General features: G+C 40.8%; 2 protein-coding genes across 2 annotated transcripts in view; one reads left to right on the plus strand and one right to left on the minus strand.

Moving 5' to 3' along the window:
* The window catches only part of polrmt (polymerase (RNA) mitochondrial (DNA directed)), a 43,359-nt gene extending 38,225 nt beyond the window's left edge, over positions 1-5,134 (plus strand). Inside the window, exons 20-21 of the mRNA XM_089000354.1 lie at positions 27-100; positions 3,551-5,134. Of these exons, the coding sequence (XP_088856480.1) occupies positions 27-100; positions 3,551-3,600 (124 nt within the window). The 3' untranslated portion in view covers positions 3,601-5,134. The remainder of the gene's footprint in view (positions 1-26; positions 101-3,550) is intronic.
* A 222-nt stretch (positions 5,135-5,356) lies between these two features.
* hcn2b (hyperpolarization activated cyclic nucleotide-gated potassium channel 2b) overlaps positions 5,357-24,841 on the minus strand; it is a 35,928-nt gene continuing 16,443 nt past the window's right edge. The window contains exons 5-8 of the mRNA XM_089000355.1: positions 15,962-16,108; positions 14,799-15,039; positions 12,563-12,727; positions 5,357-8,608 (exon numbers count right to left, since the gene is read on the minus strand). Of these exons, the coding sequence (XP_088856481.1) occupies positions 7,734-8,608; positions 12,563-12,727; positions 14,799-15,039; positions 15,962-16,108 (1,428 nt within the window). The 3' untranslated portion in view covers positions 5,357-7,733. The remainder of the gene's footprint in view (positions 8,609-12,562; positions 12,728-14,798; positions 15,040-15,961; positions 16,109-24,841) is intronic.

Raw genomic sequence — 24,841 nt, forward strand, 5'->3', positions numbered from 1 at the left:
TTTTGATGGTGTCCTTTTATTGGCAGGTCTGATAAGAAAAACAAAACGTATCTTGAAGACCGCAGGCTGATGCTGCTTTTGGCCAAAGTACCGCAGACAGGTCAGTTAGCATGCGGCTTATTCCGAAAACCTCTTCGGGTGCCTTCTCCATCCTGACGTTGAACATGCCGTGTTGTGTTTGTCCTAATTGGTTGGGAAAACTTCCTTCCGCATGGCCTGGAGCGCTGCAATCAACCGCTTCACCGGAACTCGCCCAACATCAATTTTCTGCTTCATTCAAGAGCGGCCTTATGCCCGCAATTGGGTTTCTTTCATCACTGATATATTTGGGGACACATTTTTCTGAAATTAGTAGCGAAGATGAGAAGATAAAAAAATACATTATTCAATAAATATATGCATACATGCATACATACATACATACATACATACATACATACATACATACATACATACATACATACATACATACATACATACATACATACATAAATACATCAATAAAGACATAAATGTGAAAAAAGGATGGGGAGGCCAGGATGAGAGTGCTACCATGGATCATGCCCGATGACACTTGCGACGAAGCGTGTCAACAGTAAACTCCTCTCTGTAACAAACTGCCTCAGCTTCTCTGTTTAAAAAAAAGGGATAATAACCCCGCCAACCTCATCTCATACCATTCAATCAAATTCTAATACGCACCCCACAATAAACTTAAGCCAAACACATAACGGCGCATCTCTTCACATTCTGCCAAAATGGATTGCAATACTTTCATTCTTGCCCTGTGAAGGTTGGCAGTGACAACACTGAGTCTTGTCTTAGGGTATTTGCATTTTATTTTATTTCACCTCTCGCGAAATTGTCATCACCTGCCATTGATACCCTTGGCCCACCTGATTTTTGTTGTTGTTTCCCAATCTCCCTTTTGTAGAAACACAAAACAGTAACACAACAGTAATGTATACCTCCGATATTGTCGTTTTTTTTTTTATTTTGGTGACAGCCTGTCTCAATGACTGCCACACTATTATTTCAATCTATACATCCTTCGTTACGACACGTGCCCCCCCCCCTCCCCCACGGCTTCAAACATTCGATCGAAGCAATTTCCACATGAGCGACAAACTTCTATCGATTCTAAAATCGATGAATGGATGTATCACGCCCGTCGTCCCTGCTGCGTGGACGTCTTTGACTCCCCATCAAGTGATGGATGGCACACAGACACGTCTCTGTCAGTAAGGTAGACGGACACAAGCGTTTGCATCTCGTCCGTGTGCTCACTCACCATTATCTGCTAAATACCAACAACTGGCTGCTGTGGCGTTAATTGCGTCTGTCCACTTCGGAATCAGCTTACGTGACCCAGTCAGGTGTGTTTAATACCACACTTCATTGGATCATTTTAATCTTCACTGGAATGGCTATTGAACTCAATAATGTTCCTGTTTTGGTCGTACTTAATCCAAGAAGGTCGTCCCAGATACTCAATCGGATCAAATGTAATCTGGCATATGAATCCATTTGAATGGCTTTGGGTCTTGAAAACTCCCAACGTTTACTCACTCTTATATTTTACCAAATGATTTTGAAATTATTTTGAAATGTTTAAAAAATGTTTTTGTTTTTAAAAAATAATAATAATTTATAACTAAGTTGTGAAAACAATGATAACCCTAACCCTTCATAAATACAGTAAAGTCTCGTTATATCGATATCGGATATATCGATAGTCCCGGTTATATCGATGCTATTTCTATGCACGCACGGAGAAAATTACATGCAAACAGGGTCGGATATATCGATAGTCCCGGTTATATCGATATTTTTTCGGACTCCCTTGAATATCGATATAACGAGACTTTACTGTATTTATAAAGACACTGATACATCATATACCGTTATTTTATTTTTAAATATGATGATTAACTCATTCACTGCCAGACGATGTGCAAAAATGTGTCCATTCTAGTACTATGGTTTTTGTCATTGTCACTCGAATTCCAGGACCCACAGAATATTGAGTTTTAGGACTAAATAAACATTCAATGCAGCATAAGAAACATTAGACGCTCTTCTTTCATCAGAAAAAAAAAAGATAATTCCTAAATTACTTGGGTCTGGAGTTATCTCATCTCATTTTCCGTACCGCTTATTCCTCATTAGGGTCGCGGGGGTTGCTGGAGCCTATCTCAGCTGTCTTCGGGCACAAGGCGGGGGACACCCTGAATTGGTTGCCAGCCAATCGCAGGGCACACAAAGACGTACAACAGTCACTCTCACACTCACACCTAGGGACAATTTTGGAGTGGTCAATCTGCCTGTCATGCATGTTTTTGGAGTGTGGGAGGAAACCGGAGGACCCGGAGAAAACCCACGCGGGTCCGGGGAGAACATGCAAACTCCACACAGGGAGACCGGGACGCGAACCGGCGACCTCTGCACTGTGAAGCCGGCTAACCACTCGACTACCGGGCCGCCGGTCTGGAGTTATATGATCTTGAAATGAGGGAGGCTGCCCAAAATACAATCTAATACATTTATACAGCGCTTTAACAACAGATGAAGTGCTAACATGGAAAAAAATGAAATGCTGCCCCCTTGTGGAATCGATAAACATTGCCAGAAGTCTACCCAAGCAACAAAAAAAACAAAGCCTGAACTAATTCGGGAATGGCGCTCGATGTCATATTTTCAATACATGAATAAATTCGTGAATGACAGTGACTGAGTTAAAAACTGACATGCGAAAGAAAAACAAACAGAACCGGTGCAAATAAAATGTATTGTTATATAGCTATTAGCTATCTATTCGCTAGCTATGAGCTATCTATTCACTAGCTATGAGATATCTATTCGCTAGCTATTAGCTATCTATTCGCTGGCTAATAGCTATCTATTCACTAGCTATTATCTATTAGCTAGCTAGCTAGCTCGCTTGCTATCTATTTGAGTTACTTCCGGGTTGAGTGAACGCTGACGCGTGTGGCTGCCCCTGCTCACCCACAGAAAAAAACATCCTGTGACTGTAAAGTGACCTTGAGAGTTTTGAAAGGCGCTTCTAAATGAAGTGTATTATTATTATTAAAAATACAATCAAGAAAGGTTTATCTGCATCTATCTTAATAACTTTGTTGCTGTTAATTGGGAATTTCTCCAATGTGAGAGGAATAAAGGTTACCTCATCAGCTCTTTACAAATAAATACATAAGTAAAAAATGTTGACCGGTTTGAAAAAGCATCTACAGTAAAGTCTCGTTATATCGATATTCAAGTGAGTCCGAAAAAATATCGATATAACCGGGACTATCGATATATCCGACCCTGTTTGCATGTAATTTTCTCCGTGCGTGCATATAAATAGTATCGATATAACCGGGACTATCGATATATCCGATATCGATATAACGAGACTTTACTGTATTTGTGTGACGTGTGAACCATGGGGCCGTGCTTTACGAACAAATTAACCATGATACGTATGAAATCAATTTGCCCATTTCGAGTTGACAGTGAAATTGCAGCATTGTGTTTCTTCTTCCTCCAGGGCACTTTGATCTGAGCCAAGTGAAAGAATCCACGTACTTCTTCAGCTAAGCGCCATCACTGAGTTTTCACTCAAATTGATCCGGACCCGAGCCCACTTGTCAGCCTACGCTCATTTTGGCTTCCTGGTGATGAGCCTGATTGCACGGGCTCTTGTGCGCCGAAGGGGCGGCACACAGAGAAAGACTTCAATCTCGGAAAAACAGCGTCTTTATCACAAAATGCTTCTTGCATCAGATGTAAAGTTGCACTCAGGCGTCTCGAGTGCCTGTGATTGGATGTGTGTGTGCCTGGTGGGCGGGCAGGTGTGTGAGGACCCCCGCTTACTGTGACCTGCCATCATCATGATCACCCACCCACCACCACCACCACCGCCACTACCACCTCCCCTTCACAATCCATCAATCAGGGAGTGCAAGCACATTTGCTATGACACGGTCGGCTCTTCTAAGAATGAAACAAAACATCCCCAAAAACGAATACAAAACATGTTTACCGCTCTGTAAAGTAAAAGTAATTTATGCTTTGAGAAATAATAGTCGAACAGTTTCATTATTAGGTTGGGGGGAAAAAATATTTTTAAGAAAAAAATCACGTGCTAGAAATACTACTATTCCTACAATAAAAATCTTTGAGGAATGAGAATGCCCAAATTGAATGTCAATTTTTCCCCGTCGAATCATCATTGTGACATTTTTACATTATTTTCGTTGACATTTTTTTTAATAAAAATACGACGACAAAAAATATTTTCAAGATATTTTTTTTGAGAAAATGTTTTTAGGGAAAAATGTACAACAGTGAGTTTCCTTGTATGGATCATATCAAATATCCCCGTCAATCATTTTTCCTCCTCGACTATTGACCATAATCTTGTAATATTTATGTTGAAAACAATTCCGTGTGAAGATTCAAGATTCAATCTGTCACATCTTCAAGGAGAAAAAAAAGACAAAAATATAAAAGCGTTTTTTCCAGGAAATGTATGTAAAACTGTAAGCCAAGAATATGACTACAATGAAATTAAGATTTTTTTTCTTCTGAAAAAAAGCCTCTGTGGAAAAACAGACAAAATGATCCTTTGGTCTCATAACTCCTATCGTGTATTTTTTTTTCCTTTTCCGCATTGCTCTCCATCCTCCTTTGTAATCGAAGGATATGACAACCGTCCCAAAAAAAGGAAAAAGAACACGCTTAAAAGGCCTCATTTTTCCACAGTCATCACAAAATCTTTCCACAGCCTCAGAAACGTTTTTTCTTTTATAACCTGGAATACTTGTGCACAAAGCATTTAAAAATAGCACAAACAGAGTATGGACAGCACTTTTAACAACATTTGTGCAAAAATAGGAGAAGACGCTGCGCATACTTTATTTCTGGGGAAGTGGCATGTCAACGCTGTTGCATTTAATCACATTTGCTCATCCCCTATTTATGTGATATCATTTCATAAAACTGTAATGATTGCTTGTTGATGACATGGATTGAGCATTTCCTAGTCCCTAATGTCCTTTCGCTCATTTGAGTCATTTATTTTAGCGCATGTGACAGCTCTTATTAAATCAAAAATGGATTATTTTTGGAATTGTGCCTCTCTGGATTATTTATGTTGAGAGATTCATTCAAACTTTGTGAGCCATGGGGAAAAACACGACTGTATGAACATATTCCCCTTCACAATCCTTTACTGCATTGAAAAGTTTTGCCCAAAAAAATCGGGTCACTTATTTTTTTTAGGTTCCTTTCTGACGTGCAAAAAAAATCAAGTGCCTGGAACAAGAAACATTGGAAATCACACTGACTCTAGTCAACTACACTGTGTTTTATTCTTATTCTATTGCATTGAAATGTAGAGTATAAGGGACAGTGCATTCATATTGAACAGCCACACACACACACAAAGAATATATTATGTGGAGATGACAGTATAATTCTAGGCACTATGTAGGTATGCAGTTTGTTATGCAATTGCAAAGTGGATAAATGCAAAAATAGATGAGAATCAAAAAAATCTACTTCTAGTTCACTGCAATAAGAAATCTATTTGTACGGAAAACACTTTAACATCATCACTGCCCTGCATTTATAACTGCATTTATATTGCTGTGGTGGAAAAGTAAAGAGAAATGCCCAAGGAAAGAATACAATAAAATGTGCACCAGGGAAATTTTAAGCACCCAAAAATAACCAATACAAAGGATTATTTGGTCATAAACAAAAACACAACTGACCTGAAAAAAATGCCGCTTAAAATAAAACACTTTGAAGTTCTCCAGTACACAGTAAACAAAATGATCATTGGGGAGGGGGGAGGAATAAGTCATTATTGGTGCAGAATAATTAATTCCAGTGTGAGGGGAATTAATAAGAGTCCCTATCAGACTCGAGGGATTTCATTTTCTTCTGTTATTAGGCAGTAATGGCGCAGCGGGCATTCGGGAGATGAGCTGAATGGAATGTCCATTCCATTGAGAGACAGCGAGAGGTTGGACACAAATCGGTTGCATCCGATCAACCCTTGTTGGGTCTCTGAGGCCACATTCCCGAATTTGTACAGGTTTGGTTTTTTCTTGTTTGGTTGCCGATAAAGCACTGGCCTTGGCAATGTTTTTTTCTTTTCCACAAGGGGGCAGCATTTCCTTGTTTTCCATGTTAGCGCTTTGTTCCAGCTTCAGCTGTTGTTAAAGTGCTATATAAACCAATATGTACGTATGTATTGCATTGCATTTTGGACAGCTGCCCTAATTTCAAGCTCATGCAACTCCAGACCCATATACAGTAAAGTCTCGTTATATCGATATTCTCGGGAGTTGGAAAAAATATCGATATAACCGGACTATTGATATATCCGATCCTGCGGGCACGTAATTTTCTCCTTGAGTTCATAGAAATACAGTAAAGTCTCGTTATATCGATATTCAAGGGAGTCCGAAAAAATATCGATATAACCGGGACTATCGATATATCCGACCCTGTTTGCATGTAATTTTCTCCGTGCGTGCATAGAAATAGTATCGATATAACCGGGACTATCGATATATCCGATATCGATATAACGAGACTTTACTGTAATTTAGGAATTAATTCACTTTTTCGGATTAAAGGTTTCTGACACTAAATTGAATGTTTATGTAGTCCTAAAAGTCAATATTTTGTGGGTCCTGGAATTCGAGTGACAATGACAAAAAAACCCGCACTGGTTAATACATATGTTGACAGCGCATAAGAATGGATAAAATAAACTGCAAAATTATTATTTTTTTGGTTAACATCACAACTGGGCATTCAGAGTCGACTATGACGGCTGCACTGAATTCATCATTTTTTTGGGGGTGGGGGCGAAGAACTATATGCCCTGTGATTGGCTGGCAACCAGACCCATACGCTATACTATACACCCAAAATCAGATCGGATTAAGAACTGCCGTGGCCTTTGTAGAATGCATGATCTAGCGTGCGCCAATTGACGAGTTTTCTCAGTTCGGAACGATTGTTCAGTCCATTTTTTGCTTTGTTCCGACCAAAATATGTGGTATGAGCGAACTTTGAATACGGCGCTTCTCGATGGAGCACAAAACATTCGTTAGCCTACCATCGTCCATTTGATCCTCAAAGACTGAGCGGTGAAATGGATGCTAAAGACACTGATATCTATAATAGCACAATGTTTAAAGCGAGCATTGTCAATCAGAAACTCAGACCCAAGTTCCTGTTCTTATTCTAGTCTTCAGTCAAACAAAGTGGAAATAAGAATTGTGAGTTATACAGTGCATCGTGAATTTACCATACACATGTGCGACGTAGTGATGGGAAAATGAAGCTTCATGAAGCACTTGTGATACTTGTTGACGACTCCTCTTGTTTTCCAATTATAAATGTTCTTGCAAAGGAAATGTCTTAAAAATTCACTGCATCTTTCAACCAAAAAAGCCATCTAGAGGAGCCAAAAAGTGCTTCATGAGCTTCATTTTCCCATCACTAATGCTATGCTATCATTCTATGCATTTACTTTTATGTCTATGAGTAGAAACAAGTCAATCCGAAAGAGCCTCAATACTGTCTCAGAGTCGACTTCCGCCAGTCAATTGTTGCGCACATTCACGCTGTTCTGTTGGCGCACCTCCGTTTCCGCATATTCCTCATGTCAAGCCCCTCGTGAACTCCAAAAAAGGCTTTTGTTGTGATCACAAATTGGAGGATAGCCGGGATCGCACTTTAATTTGCTGTGTCTCTGGAAGGCTCGCGATGGAGTCCTTTTTGGGTCGTACCAAGTCCCCGGCAGGTGTTCCCACAGATAAACCTCCCCCCGTCCCGTAGGCTCCCACTGAAAGCTGGTGGGGTAGCATGATCCTATGCGGTACGGCGCTGCAGACACTCGCACTGCCCGAGGGGGTCTGAACCGGTCCGATGGAAGTGGAGGAGACTCTCGTGGAATGGGGAGGACTCTGGGCTCCCGGGTGCATCCCCTCGTGTGGCAACAAGGGCTGAGACGCCGACAGAGCCCTGGTGTCTTGGCTGAGACCCCCCATCGGCAAGGAATGTGTGCTCTTATGCACGCCGGGTCGCAAAGACAGCTGGGAGCCCGTCGCGGGACCACCGAGCGTGCTGCATCCATATGGGAATGATCGAGGGTTCTGGACGGCGGGACTGGACATGACTGCAGCAAAGGTACCAGAAGCAAGGAGCTGTGACTGCAACGGTGAGCCAGGGTTGGATACATTCTGCAACACCTGGAATCTCCTCACCATCCTGGGAGACTGCAATGTCCCACCCGCCACCGAGTTCCCTTGCACGGGTGGGCAAAGGCTCATGGCGACGGCCTGCTGCAACGTGGCGACAGCGGAACTTTGCGCCGGTTGAGAGGAACCCGGCGGAGTAAAACCCCCGGTGTGTCGCGACGGCGTCACGGGCGGGGGATGCGGTCGCGGGACGTCCACCTGTTGAACCATCTCGCGATCGTATTTGACGATCTCTTGGATCATCTCATTCTCGCGGTTGTTGAACACGCCGGAGTTGAGATCGTGCTGAACTTTGTGCATCAGGATGGAGTTCTTCTTGCCTGAAATGAGAAAGAACACAAAGTTGGTCACAAAGGGCCTCGTGAGGCCGCCGTGGGGACCGTCGACCCGCAATGATCCCCCAGATGAACGGCGACATTGTGCTTGAAAGTGACAAATCAAGAGAATTCTTCTCATTCTAAAATTTGCAGTACAAAAGCTAGCTACCACTCATTTGACAACAGTGAGATTAAAATCTTAGCTAAAGAAAATAGATGGTTTGAAAGAGGAGAAAATGAAGCAATTTTTGTAAAACAGCAAAGCCCTTCACTAAATGGTGGTTTAAGGATTAATTAGGATAGTGCTAACAACAGGCGTCTTAGATCATTACCACATAGGCTTAATCATGCTAATGAAGTGATACCAGAGTGATTGGGGCAATCAGTGCCAGTTATAGAACATAATCAGACAGACAAAAGAAGTAATCAGATTAGCGTCAGGGAGTAGTCCACTGCTCCCCCCAACTTTAGAGCGGGGACCTATCATAGCAGAGGTCTGGCACAGCTACATCTGCCCATTTGGGATATATATATATATATATATATATATATATATATATATATATATATATATATATATATATATATATATATATATATATATATATATATATATATATAGGGCCAGAGCTACCAGCACGACTTTTGTTCGCTGACGAAGCTTTTCGGCTGAGGTACGAAACATCCGGCACCTTCAAAGAAGTACAGATGACGTCTGAAGAAACCTTTTCCTCGATGGACCACTCCTGTACGACTGAGGGCTTACACAGACATCCTTCTAAAAAGGTCAGCGGAAATGTAACCAACTAAGATCCTCACTTGTGATCTGCTCTTCAGGCATCATAGATGCGTTCAATGTCATAGTCGGTAGGCTTGCTTTTGTAAGAATCCCTTAGAAACACTACGCTGAGGATGTAAGACAATGGAATCCAAAGCAGTTTTTTGTGTTTATGTGTCTGTTGATGTTTTGACAGCTGAATGGATCCGCAATAAGTATTCATGCTCAGGGATGATTGATAGTGAAATCTTTGAAGCGTGCCGTATGCTTTGAAACCAGATCCTGATATTGGAATAATGTTAACGCGTAGAGGCATTGATTGGGTCATTATTTTCAAGTATTCACATTATGAATTCATGGTGCTTCTGATGTTTGATCGCCTTCTCAACGCCCCCCCATCACTCCCAAACAAACATGCGCACACGCACGTAACGTACAACAACAGAAGGTACTTTGGGTGATCATCGTCCACCAAGTGCATATGGCAATTTTTTTGGGTTGATTAGTGCTTAAACACACCCCACCAAATTGGCAAAATGACCATCTGGTGGTCTGTCCATGTGTAGATATGTGGCTGCTATGGCAACAGTTGGGTGGGGTTAGGAGGATCTGGGATGTTTTACAGGGATATAAAGGTGAGCTGATTCGTTAAAAGGAGCATCCAGGTCACTTCCGAACATGGCTGTGGCTGTCAATCTTCTCCCAAAGTCATTGCAACGGAACAATTTAAAAAAAGCAATGGTCTCCAACCCGCGGGCTGTGGACCAGCAAAAGTCCATCAGTCATTTGGCACAGGGTCGCACAGAAAGAATAAATGATTTACCTGATTTACATTTGATTTATTTTGGAATCTGAAAGTTGTTTTATTTCCTGATTATCTGTTAGATCCCTCTACAACAAGGGTGTCAAACTCGTTTATTTTCCCATGGGCCACATTGTAGTTACTGGTTTCCTCACAGGGGCCGTTTTATATTTGAATTTGGGAATTGAAAATATGACATAGAGTGCCATTCCCGAATTAGTTCCATTGTTTTTTTTCTTGCTAGTATGCTGATAAAAACGCTGGCCAGACTTCTGGCAATGTGTTTTCTTTTTTTCCATGTTAGAGCTATGTTCCAGCTTCAGCTGTTGTTAAAGCGCTATATAAACCAATATGTACGGATGTATTGCATTGTATTTTGGACAGCCGCCCTCATTTCAAGCTCATATAACTTAGGAATTACAGTGATACCTTGTCTTACGAACTTAATTGGTCCCCAGACAGAGTGTGTAAGGCGAAAAGTGTGTATCCCAAAAATGTATTTCCTGTAGGAAACCATTAAAATGAGAATAATCCGTTCCCAGGTGCACATAAAACATAATTTTCTACTTTCTAATTTTCTAAGCCTTAAAACTATACAAAATATACCTTATTTTATGTATAAATGTGCTATGGTATTATAATTAAAGAAATAAACTGTATTGCATAATAAAGTCGTTTTATTTACCTTTGTGATGGTCGGTGATGGCTTGATTTCATCACCATTAAACACTTGATGAGGAATGTAACCTTCTTCTTTCACCATCTTGAGGAATGATCCCTTGTAGGTGCTTTCTCTGTGATAATTGTATCTAGTTCCTCATCAATTGTGTTCTGTTTAGCTGGGTTGATAGCTTTTTGCATCAAGTGTACAGATGGCTTGTGCGGGTTGTTTGTGGAGCCTGATTGTATTGTATTGGATTTGCCTTTATTAGTCTCGCAATGGAGAAATTTACATTTCACAGCAGCAAAGTTATGAAAGGAATGAAAGTAGAAAAACAAAATACAGGAGCTGCTGGAAAGGCAGCCACACTTGCGGCGCCGTCCTGAAGTTAAAAGAACAAAAAAACTAAATAACAACATGACAACACAAAAACACAGAGAGTCATTCATTCTTAAGCATGTTCTGTACCCTCTTTGTTACACGAAGCAGTTCCAGATGAAAGAGATGAAAGATTGATGGGATATTTTAACATTGCAGTCTACACTCTGCCTTTGAACTATCAAAGTTGAAACTCTCTCACTGTCGTCTGCCTGTCTCTTTAATGTTTAACCCCCCACCCCCTCACTGCTGTGTTCTTGACCAATCACGTGGCTTTAACCAAAGACTGGAGGCGGGGAATAGAGGACAAAACCAGTAGGCTGCCATTTTGTTGTTAGAAGAACGGGCTCGTTCGCGAACGACACATCACTCATTGAGGCAGCTCCGTGAGATGAAAAAAGTTCATATGCCAAGGTAAAGTTCGTATGCCAAGGTAAAATTTTCATAAATATAACATTCGTAAACCGAAAAGTTCGTAAGCCAATGGGTTTGTAAAACGAGGTATCACTGTAATTCGCTTTTTCTGATGAAGGAAAAGAGTGTAAGGTTTCTTACGCTAAATTGAATGTTTATTTAGTCCTAAAAGTCAATATTTTGTGGGTCCTGAAATTCGAGTGACAATGACAAAAATTCGAGCGACAATGACAAAAAAAAATTTGAGTGACAATGACGATGACAAAAACCTTGGCACTGGTTAATATAAACCAATATGTATGCTTTGCGGTGTAGCCGCCCTCATTTCAAGCTCATATAACTCCAGACCCATTTAATTTAGGAATTAACTCTTCTGGCAGAGAATGAGTGAATAGTATGTGCAAGAATCTGCAATTTGATTCCGCAAGTTGATTCAGATGACAGAAGAAAGTCCAAGGTTTCTCACGCTGCATTGAATGTTTATGTAGTCCTAAAAGTCAATATTCTGTGGGTCCTGGAATTGGAGTGCCAATGACAAAAACCCTGGCACTGAAGTAGACACATTTTTGCTCATGTCTGGCAGTGAATGAGTTCATAAATAACTAGTTTTCAAATTTGAAGTAAAAAATAATGACTGTTATTGTGGTTTACATTGGACAATTTGAAATTTTGGTTTGGACTTTGGCAATCTTCATGACACTTGCCATGCTTGATTTGCTTTCGCGGGCCAAATAGCAGTATGTGGCGGGCCAGATTTGGCCCCCAGGCCTTGACTTTAAGAACTGTGCGCTACAGTGTGTCATCTTGACGCAGGTTAAGGCGCACTCCACCCTCACGTGACGTTACCGCTAAAATAAACCTGTGAGCTAGCAAGATGAGTATTAAAAAAAATTCCACTTCAGTGATCCAATCAGGTGAACTCACCTATCCTGTCCAGCCTGTCAATGGCAACCGTCTCGAAGGCGCGCCTCATCATGGGATACTCTTCCAAGACCTCGTTGAAGTTGTCCACAGAGAGGGAGTACAGGCGGCAATACGTGTCTGACCGCACGCTGGCTGTCCGTCGACCGCGGGTCAGCAGACAGATCTCTGCGGAGGAGAAGGGAAAAAAAATGGACACTTACAACAATGTTTTTGGTCTTTTCCCCCCTGATTAAAATCATGTCACATTCACACACCAATGGGATTTGAATTTCTGTAATCAAAAATGGACGTGGGGTCCTTCCTTTGAATCCTTATTGTACATCTCATGAATTACTGGGTCAATTAGTTTTTTGACTTCGATCCGCTGTCTGTGAGCGGCCTCCGGCTGACAGGCTGCCTTTATGGAGCGCATGCTATATTTGGAAGCAGGCCCGCTCAGCTCCGTTACGTTCCCTTTTTTTTCTTTCTTTCTTTCTGCATCTTGTACTCCTTTGACCCGTCGTCATGACAACCACGGACGTCGAGAGTGTCCAGACGTGCATTCATGAAAAGTGGGCGAGACATGACAAATGACCACGCCATCTCATCATCATCATCATCATCATCATCATCATCATGACCACGATTGTGTTGTTCCAATGGGCTGCACCTGCATTATGCAATATGCTGACAATGCTGTTTTTTTCTTCAGTGTCAGGAAGTATTTTCTGACAGAGGGTTACCATTTTGTGGAACAATAATGAGATGTGTGTGTGTGTGTGTGTGTGTGTGTGTGTGTGTGTGTGTGTGTGTGTGTGTGTGTGTGTGTGTGTGTGTGTGTGTGTGTGTGTGTACAGGTATATACCGTATTTTCCAGACTATAAAGTGCACCTTCAATGAATGGTGTATTTTAAAACGTGTTTTATATATAAAGCACACTCAATTAATGGCATACTTGATAACATTTTCCATAAATGAGGCACATCACATTATGCATTTTTACGAGCTCAAAAATATTCCAGGGTTTTTTCAGTTTATCACAATACAGTAATAAATACAGACGCTCCCCACCTTACGAACGAGATACATTCAAGCGGTCGTTCGTAAGGTGAATTTGGTCATAAGTTACTTCAGTGCTATATTTTGTATGGAACGTATGTTTAAGTCAAACACTGAACGGGGAAGTATAAAACACTGCCGCTCTGACAGTCGTAAAATAAATTCACACCGACTGTAGTACGACGACATATATCCTTGGATCTTCAGTAAGCCGTTACTGAAGCTGCTGATACTTTTTGTTATGCATGGCGTCCTCCTGGAGCGTCAACTGGGAACAGTGATTTCCTCCCCGCCCACATACTCTACACAGCCAATTGTAAGCGAGCTCGGCGGATCAGGGCCTGAACTCATTGGCAACACTTCAGCATAGGCTCGGTCAGCCTTGGTGTCCGTCACGTAAACATCCAGTCCTTGAAACCTCCAACGTGTCTGTGTCCCAGTGAGCTCGGCCGGAATACAAAATCTAAGGTATGGCATCTCTGTCCAGCCATTTTGCAACGTAGAGTGCCCGCAAAAATGTTTTTCGTAACTCAAATGTTCGTAAATTGGGCAGTGTCTGTATAATTTTATGTACCAATCTTCCTTCTTTAAAACTTGGGTCTTCTTTTTGGGTTTCCGTGTAATATTTGGCCTTAATTTTTTCAGAAATACACACTTTTTGGTGGGGGGGGGGGCATGAAATACGAAAACAAGCAAAAATGCCAAATTTTCCATTTCTAATAATTGTGACAAAAACGGAAAATCAAGAAAAATTGCCTTTTGGTGAAGAAATTTAAAAAGATTACCGAAATGAAATGTTGTTTGATATATGCCAGCATGCACTTCTTCTTTAGAGTGAAATGGAATCGGTGGCTGCTGACAGTAGTTGTGAGACCTGTTGTGGCTCAATATTACTTCACGTATAAGGCCCAATGGATCATCAGAATCAAAATCAGAATCAGAAAACCTTTATTCGCAAAACCGTTTCATAAAAAAACTGTACATAGTGCAAGTATCAAGAAAGGCATATTGATATATTGCATCAACCCATATTTACAGTTTTTTCTTCAAATGTGATCATTGGAAAATACTGTATGTATATCTGTATGTAAAAACACACACACATATACAGTATGTATATGTATATGAGGATAGTACACAGACCTTAATGTGAATGTGGAATAACTGTTGAAAGTGTTTTGCCCATTGCGGCACTGACCTCCAAAGTAGGATCCGTCAACAAGTTTCATGCCCACACTGCCTTTGGTAAGGACGGTGACCACGCCGTGCTGGATGAAGTACATCTTTTTCCCGATCGTGCCCTCGCGCACGACGTAGTCGGCCGGCTGAAAGACCTCAAAGCGCAGCTTGGTCAGCATAGCCGTCACAAAGTTGGGGTCGGCGTTGGCGAACAGCGGCATAGAGGCCACGAGCTTGCGGCAGTTGAAGTTGACGATTTCCTGACCAGGATGAGGATGTATCATTAAAACAACCAGACTCCAAATAGTATTCTTTTATTTTCACAAATAACCACTTCAAATGACTCACTTTGTATAAACTAAACCTTTTATATGATATTAAGATTTTTTTTCCTGTTGTTAATAGTAGTATCACAACTTTATTATGGTTTAGTTTTGAGGACAAACATAAAATAATTTAATTTAAAACATGTTTTTTTTCTCTCAGAATGTCTATTTTTCCTCATAATATTACAACATTTTTCAATTATGACAATATTGTCTGAAATGTCATTTTGCACTCAAAATAGTAATCCCGTATCCAAATCGAAAAAGACTTCAACATAACTAGAAAGTTTCATATTTATTCTAATCTTTCCTCTATTTTCTATTGTATATTACTTTGGATATGTCTGTGTAAGCTCTCAGTCGTACAGGAGTGGTCCATCGATGAGAAGGTTTCTTCAGCCGTCATCTGTACAAATTTGAAGGTTTCGGACGTTTCGCCTCCTATCCAAGAGGCTTCGAAGCCTCTTGGATAGGAGGCGAAACGTCGATTACTTTGGATACTTAAGTGAGTAAAGATTTTAATAATATTCCCCCTTGTGTTTAATGTATTGTATTATGCACATACATAATACAATGCTAATTCCAGTCTTATTATAAAACAAAAAGAATCTTTTACATTAGTTAAATTATATTTTTTTAATCCTTGGAACTTTTTTAAAAACGATTATAAATACTGACCCCCTGCTTGCACTTACTATTTTAGGGAGATTTAATTAGCAAGAGATACCTAAGGTGACTGTCGGGGTAAAGGTATCAATATTCAAGCAACATGCCAGCAACGACTGACTAATGAGATTCGATGTGTATGTGTGTGTATGCCTGTGTGTGCATGTATGTGGACGTGTGTCTGGGTTACCTCTTTGAGAGGCTCATTAAGCTCCTCCAGAATGCTCTCCTCATCAAACATTTTGCCCTGGTATCTGTGCTCGTAGTAGTCGTGGATCTTCTGCCGGAAGTCAGCCGGCAGCTTGTGGAATGACATGTACTGCTCCACTTGTTTATACTGAACACCACGGAGAGAAAGATAAGAAGGGTTGAGGTTGGATGTTTGCAAGGAGAGGAGAGGCGCACACAACGTTCGTCCACTTTCATGTCACATTTCAATGTGAAAAAAATGATATTCAAGCTTGAAACGATGATGCACACGAGAAGCACGTGACCTGTTTATGCCTCCAGGCAATTCGCTGAAACGGGACACCTGCTGTTTGAAGATGCTGTATCGCGTTGTTTTTCTTTTATGATTATTTTAATGTTGCTATGAATGTCTGTTTCGGTTGTATAATTCATATAAAGTGTAAATCGTAAACAGCTGGGAAACTCGAAAAAAGAGTTACTGTATCTTGTCACCAAGAGATAGTGTACATAGCAGAGACATTTGATTAAAACCCTGCGCAATGCAAATAGAAATACAGTAAAGTCTCGTTATATCGATACGCAAGGGAATCCGAAAAAATATCGATATAACCGGGACTATCGATATATCCGATCCTGTGGGGGGGGGGGGGGGGGGGGGGGGGGGGAGTGCGTAAATGCGGCATCTTTGTTATGGCATGTAATTTCATCATTGGGTTCATGGATTGCGTATCTAACATGTTTTTTGTACAGTAGTGAAGTGAAAAATAAAGTTGTGCATAAAATAAAAACGTCTTTACACTTTTTAATGACTATTTCCTTTCAAAAATGCAACCAACCAATGCTAAATCGTCAAGTTCTATTCACATGAAGTCACGAACGCCAGCATGTACAATCATATGAAAAACAGTGATTGTTGCAAACAATAAAGATATCTGGATGCAACACAATTAAATACTGTACATGGATGAAAAACTGCAACGTTTACATAACTTACGTGACGTTCGAGAGTGGCTGAATAGAATGCCGGCGCGCAGCTGTGACGTTACAACAGCTTTTTGACTGACTCAAGAAACACAAAAAGTGATGTTGGTTGCCCTTTAATGCACAGTATGGAATGTACAGTCATTTTCAAAATCATGACGCTTCAGCAGACAACACAACAAACATTGTTGCAAAAAACGCTTGCATTCATGTAACAGTACATGTACATAACACTGCAATTAGTATGTATGTAAGCTATTTAAAAAAGTCATCAATCTTCTTCTGCTTCCCATTTTTATATTTTAATATGAACACTTCCATCTTGTTTAACGTTTCTAAAAAACCGGATGCATTTTCTACGGATTCAAAGAAAGATCGCGTGTCCGCAACCCCTTGCAACGCTTTTGTCGAAGTTGCAAAAGGTGTGCATTCAGTCGCTACTTCTTCATCGTCATCAGCATCATCATCATCACGGGAATCTACTGTGGCATACTTGGCTTTGACCTCCGCTGCGATATCCGCATCTGATGAGCTTGGGAATGTCGCAATGTCTTTGTCGACTGCGACATACGATGCAATGTCGGCGACTTTTAGCTTTTCAGCCAACACTGCAAGAGGAATGTTGTCGTCATCCTCTTCGTTAGCTGCAGATGTTTCCTCACTGCACCCTGGATTTTCAAATTTGCAGTGACGGAAGCAGTTCTTGATGGTGTTTTCGGACACCGTGCTCCACGCTTTGGAAATTGCTCTGATGGCATCCAAAACAGTCCATTGTTGAAGACACACGAGCAGCCGTCTGATACACACGAGCTGCCGTCTGAAAATGGCGTCTGCTCGGGAGAGCTGCCACGTAACAAGACACGTGACCAAGTTGACCAATGGCGCGACGGATATATCGATGTAAACAACAAAAATGGCCGGCGGGGGATGAAAAGGAGCACCGTAATAACCGGATTATCGTAACAACCGGGTATCGTATTAAACGGTACTAATTATACATAAAAAGACTAGAAATGTGCAAGGGAAATGAAAATAATATCGTAATAAGCGGTACTATCGTTATAACCGATATCGATATAACGAGACTTTACTGTATAGAAATAGTCTGACTTCTTCTGTCCCACTGATACTATGAACTATTTGCCACTACTATATGTTTGAATATGTGTTGACTCCAGTGGCGGGCCGTGCATGTTACTCCTAGGCCGGCCTTCAGTGTCGTCTGAATCACTCCAAAGCTGTGAGTGTGGTGTGATTGACTACACGTCCACAAGACATTTATTCTTGAAAAGTCCGTCTTGAAAATGGCTTATACGGTAAATCTGGAACAATTTCTTCTCCTTTAGCCATTGCGGGTTGACAAAAGCGCTATGAAATCAACACAACAATATATTTGCTTATGCAGCTCGCTACAGATACACTGCTAGCTCTGGCCAGTATGTGCTTACCCCTAGCTAGTGAAACTATGATTGGCTTGTGACTAGCCAATCATAATTTTATAAAACTCTGACGTTGCCAGCGCCTTCGAGCAGCCTCTGCGTGTCACCAACTCGAAATCTGATTGGTTCAAACAACTGTTTCATCGTCATTGATTTTTATGCTCCGGAGCCTGCAGAACTCATTGTGTAGGCATCCAGGTCAATTTCCGACCCTGGTAACAAACGATGGCTTAAATATGAAAACAAATATCTGGAGGCAGCACGAGAGGGGACAAGCAATGGAAGGAAGCTGAAAGACAACGTTGAATTATTTGATAAGAATTCATGGACAAGAAATCATTTACATTAGTCTGTGATTCAGATTTTTTTAGGCCAGCAGAGAAGGACTTGCAGGCCCTGATGGCCCACCACTGGTTGACTCCTAATACCATCAATCTAGCTTCCTTAAATTGTGGCCCTGAAATATTGTCAATTATCAAATCTTCCTGGTGGCTTATCGCTTTCTGTTGAACTGCATGAAAGTCCACCGTTCACTTCAAATATCTGGAATTTTAGGAAAAATATGAACCTTTTCATAAGCTGATAACATAGTAAGCCATTGTAATAACCATTCTCCCGCAAATGATTAAACATTAGTCATGCTATACTGCACAGGTGTCCAAGTCAAGGCCCAGGGGCCAAATCTGGCCCATCATGTCATTTTTTCGGCCCGCGAAAGCAAATCAAGCATGTCAAGTGCCAGCATGTTTTCTAAAGTCCAAACCAACATTTCAAATTGCCCCAAGTAAACCACAATAACAGTCATTACTCTTGACTTCAGATTTGAAAACTAGTTATTTATCAATTTGTTGTGCGCTCTATATATAATAAGGGTGAGGGGATTAAACATTCTAATGCCTTCCTCAAATTCATAACAGCCCCTGAGAGGAAACCGTAACTACAATGCGGCCCGCGGCAAAAAAAAAAAGACTTTAACACCCTTGCAACACAACCAAAACATCGTGGGTAGATATTGACACAAAATTATAAATACACAATGCTAAACAATTCAAAGCTTCTCAAAATTAAGTCTGCGTGTTTTTTGACATTTCATATGATTTTTTTGTTTTATTTTATTTTATTTTATACTGAGGATCAACTTTGTATTTATGTGGAAGTGCTTGAAGACAAAATTAAAAAACAATAAAAAAGGACATTAATGCATAAGTAAGGCAAAAATTTAGAAATAATGGATGGAATTACTAATACAGTCATTTTCTTTTAAACACCATTTGGAACAAAATGACTACAAACTAACAAAATTGTATTATTGTTCAAAAACTGTCATAGATATTTTGTTGGATGTGTTTTTGTTATTTTAAGTAATTCACTGTCATTCTCAATTTTATTCGGAAATTGAAAATATGACGTGGAGCGCCATTCCCGAATTTGTTCGGGTTATGGTTTTTCTTGCGGTGGGGTTGCCGATCAAGCACTGGTCAGACGTCTGGCAGTGTTTTTCCTGTCCATGAAGGGGCAGCATTTTCCTTTTGTACAGCCTATTTCAATCTCAGATAACTCCGGACCCTTATAACTTAAGAATTAATTCTTGTTTTCTGATGAAAGAAGAGAGTCTAAGGTTTCTCACGCTGCATTGAAAGTTTATGTAGTCCTAAAACTCAATTATCTGTGAGTCCCTAGCATTGAGTGGACAATTTTTGCACATCGTCTGGCAGTGAATAAGTCAAGTTGAAAAATGAAAATGTTATATTGTTTTAAAAATAAAATCTGTCCGAAATTAACCCTTTCAGACACAGGGTTTACGACAATGTAGAGCTGGTGTTTACCAGGTCAAAGAGTGCAGGGGTTAAAATTTGAAGCTGCTGGACAAAACAACCAAGCGTCACAGTGGGATAAGCCAGGCAGCCCCTATTAAATGTTGCAGCCTGGGGAGTCGGTGTGTGACACTGTCAATTAAAGCCAAATGACAGCTCGCGCGCTTGCGCGCTCGCTCGCCCGCCCGCTTGCTCACTCGCTCCCACAGCCTCTTTTAAGAAGTTGTTTTCATTGGAACTTTTATTGACTTTGTGATTTCTGCGGCATTAGTCTGAGATTAGCGGCTGCGTCACTCAAAAGTCAACCGGGCCCCAAGAGTTGATGTAGCGTAAAAGTTCACACAAAAAAAATCTGTCACATGTGTGACCGAGACGTTGCATTTAATTGCGCTTACTCTGACTGACACATTCATACTGGTGCCTTAGGAGGGTGGGATAGCACATCAGGGGCAATAAATCCGCAAAAGCATCCAGTTCCAATAAAAAAAAATCCAATTTTGGGTAGCCTTGCATTGCCAGTCGACAAGACGAGGGTCTAAAATGTCCGCTATCTTGAATGCAGTCAGTTTGATGACAAGTAGTCTCTGACCCTCGTAGTCTTTGTATTCGATAACCTAAGTGATTGATCATGTGACTAGCCGAGTTCTCCCTTTTTGAGTCAAGGTCTAGTCACTGTGTACTCATCACTGTTGGTCTCGTGGGGGCTCCTCATCACTCCACCGTAAATGGGTGGGGAGCAGTGACGTGCAGTCAGTGGAGGCAGGAGAGGCAGTGCCTCACCTGTCATCATGGAAAGCTGTCATGGAAATATCAAATGAAAAAAATAAATTAAACAGTTATATATATTTAGGGGCGGCCCGGTAGTCGAGTGGTTAGCACACCGGCTTCACAGTGCAGAGGTCGCGTCCCGGTCCAGCCTCCCTGTGTGGAGTTTGCATGTTCTCCCCGGACCCGCGTGGGTTTTCTCCGGGTACTCCGGTTTCCTCCCACACTCAAAAAACATGCATGGCAGGCAGATTGACCACTCCAAGTTGTCCCTAGGTGTGAGTGTGACTGTTCTATGTCTTTGTGTGCCCTGCAATTGGCTGGCAACCAATTCAGGGTGTCCCCCGCCTCGTGCCCGAAGACAGCTGAGATAGGCTCCAGCAACCTCCGCGACCCTAATGAGGAATAAGCGGTACGGAAAATGAGATGACATGAGATGTATTTAGTGATTTGTACTTTAAAGTTCTTGTCCATTTAACTTCACCGTTTTAGGATTTTTTTCAAAATCGCTGAATTTTCACATTTACCGTTCAAATACTAAGTAGAGACGAGCAGTGAGGCACCAGCCGGCTGATCCTCAGTATGGATTGCGCAATCACTATGCTTACTGTGCTGGCTTGCTCTGCAGTGAGACCGCATTGCCGTCCTTCTGCATATCGCTATTAAAGCGTTCAAACACGTTTAGTATATGAACTAAATTTCTACAGTTTAGCTGGTGTATATAATGTAGAGTCATTGTACATTATATACACTGTACTACAGTGTTTATTTTGTTTGATTTTTATCAAAACGCTGTGCGTAGGTGAGGCAAACAGTTCTCCCGCCTCATGACAGGGGGCGCTTGTGATTCCAGAGATACTTCCGACTCCACGTCTGCAGAATAATAGAATTAGAGACAGAAAGCTACAGTAAACAGTTAGCGAGTAAAGTGCAACCCTGCAGTCATTTTTTCGTGTTGCTTGGCCCCACTTTCAGAATGGAGGATTACATATATAAATTGAAAGAATTTTCTAAACTGGACTTTCAATCGAAGCAGGAGGCAATAATTAAAGGAAGACCAACACCGGAGCTAAAAGGTTTGCTTCAGACAACGGGACACAATACTCGCTCTTTTCAGGCGGACTGGTACACACGAAAAGGCTGGCTGGATGTCCAGCAAGAAACCGCCTTTTCTGCTTTTCCTGCCTTCTGTTCTCAACTTGTGACAATATCTGGACTCAAATGGGATATTGCGACCTGAAAAATTTATAACGGAGCCTCAACATCAGCATCCACAATGCTAAGGTAAAGGAGAACCGGGAGATTTTAAAAGATCTCATCAATGCCACCTGCTTCCTTGCCAAACAACAGCTGGCATTTCGTGGAAATGATGAAAGTAAAGGCTCTGCTCATCGTGGCAACTATGTTGAACTATTACATGCTTTTCGCTCAGAAAGATGACATCCACTGTATTTTCTAGCCTGTGAAACAGAATACAGAACGATTTAATTGAAGCAGTTGCTGATGTCATTAGAAATGACATTAAAAAGGAGATCGGTGCAGCCCCATTTGTTGCTGTAGAAGTAGACGAGATTGTCATTCTCAGCACTGAAAACATACAGTCGGAACAGGACTGATCAAGGACGACTTTCTTCACTGGCAGTGATCTCCGTTGAGATAGAGAGACTTTTAAAACTGAAGAAAGATAAGGAAGGCTTCTACAAAGAAGTTATCGATGCCTTTCGTCAGAAGGAGCGGCGCATGGACTAAAGGTAACATGATAAAAACGTTTTTTATTTTTTTTTTCTATGCTACAGTTTGTATACAGTATATAAAGAATGCTGACATGAAATTGTAAACAAAATACGTTAACTGTTGCCAATCAAATGGTGAATAAACTACTCTGTAGAGTTCATATGTTTGTAAATCTGACTATGATGACGTCAGTGCCTCACCAGCCATGAACCTCACCGCACGTCACTGGTGGGGAGTGGTGGCGGAAGGGGGGTTACGTAATAGCCAGTGTCCCATTTCCATTTGTCACCTCCGCGGGAAAATGGTCGCGTCTCTAGTCCCTTAAGGGCGAATTAATGAAAGAGGTGTGGTGGAGGATGATGGAACTGAAAGTGAAGATGTGGAGGAAGACAAATCGAAGGCGTGAAGAAAAGACCACCAAGTTACTTTTTGAGACAAATGTAACCTGCTGATATTTTATCCCCACCTGACCTCCATGTTGTGTGTCATGCTAAATAATCAAACAGTTTTGCCATATGTTTTGGGTTACATGTTTTTTTTTTAATAAAGGCTAAATAACATGCTTGTACGATGATATAGTCTGTCTATGTTTTGCGCCACTGCTTGTGTTCAAATAGTCATTGCTAAAACAATACAAGCTTTTCATTAGCACATCTTTGGTGTTTAGTATTACATTATGCTGAGCTTCTTTTACTGTACATATTTTCCCATAAATTTTAAGAATATTCAATTTGTATGTGTATCTGGATAAAAGTTCATTTTAACAAATTTTGTAAAGTTTATGTGTTTATATTGGACCTTATTTGATTTTTGCAAACGTTTGTCAATTGACATGGTTTGTGCTTTTATCTACAAGCCTCCGGGGTGGTCATCTTGCAGCGAGTAGCTAAATTGCTCCTGGACAACAACAACAAAAATAAATAAAATAAAATAAAGAAATTGACTGTTGTGGAAGTCACTGACAAAAGACAGATAATACAGTCAAGCAGCCTGCAGACTATTTACTCAATTATGCCTCCCATGCTCACTTTAAAAACAATGTTTTGATAACTTTGCCTACAGCACAAACATTAATCAATTCCTCTGACATGGTGCAGCGATATATATCCGATACATTTGTGGGCATTGAAGCTTTTTTGAAGACAATGTCATGCTAGACCATATTTTGTAAATAACACTTCCCCATCGGGTCTTAACAAGGCACAACAGAACACCTTCCACCTCAGTCCAATTATACCAGTTGACCTTTTTTTTAATGATATAAAGTATCTAGGAACAAACAGATTAACACAAACAGGTGAGCCAGCATACATTTTCCCCTCAGGGATAGTAGTGACACTGTGGGTGTCTACAAATAGCAACAAGGTGGAAGCGAGTTCATTAGCAAACAAGACCAAAAGACATTGCATAACAAATAAAAATAAAAAAGGGACACCAAGGCCACAATTCTAAATCTGGCACTTCAGTCAGACTGGAAAATCTTGAGAGCAATTCTTAAAAAAAACACACTTTAACCTCCTTTGCTGGATGTGGCCTGGATATATAACACAGAGTTGGAAGTCAGTGAAATAAAAATATGCAGAGAAACACCAAAACATCTCTGAAACCATACAATCCCAAAGTGGCTAAACTAGAAATGTATACAGCATACATGGCAACAATCTAACTAGCTGCAGACCAAAAATGAACTTTTCAAGCAAAAAGGCCACCTACAAATATTATCGGTTATCAACATTTTGGACGTGGATTGAGGATCAAAATTGTCTATGTTTTTATTTTATTTGTAATTTTTTTTTCCAGATTTTTTTTTTAGGAGAACAGGTAGCAGGGGGTGGCATGTGCCTGTAACCAAACAAATATCAAATGGGACGGGATACTGCAGTCCGTGTGCTTGCTTTATGCAATTTCTCTTTTACTTGTAATACATACTGTAAACAATTAAAAAATATACGAAACTTAAAAAGAGAACTATTGGTGTTTCCCACCTCTTATTGTAAAAAAATAATAATATTGCCACAGCACACAGAGATCAATCTCAGCTCAATGTTGGGCTCGATGAGTTGGCCAGACAACAAACCCCAAAGGTGTGTACAAGATGTGTGTGTCAGCATGAATATGTGAACAATTAGGCAGGGGTGTATAGAAGGC

Source organism: Hippocampus bargibanti, linkage group LG07 (genome assembly GCF_051943395.1).
Source record: "Hippocampus bargibanti isolate YZ-2025 linkage group LG07, ASM5194339v1, whole genome shotgun sequence".
NCBI classification, from domain to species: Eukaryota; Metazoa; Chordata; class Actinopteri; order Syngnathiformes; family Syngnathidae; genus Hippocampus; species Hippocampus bargibanti.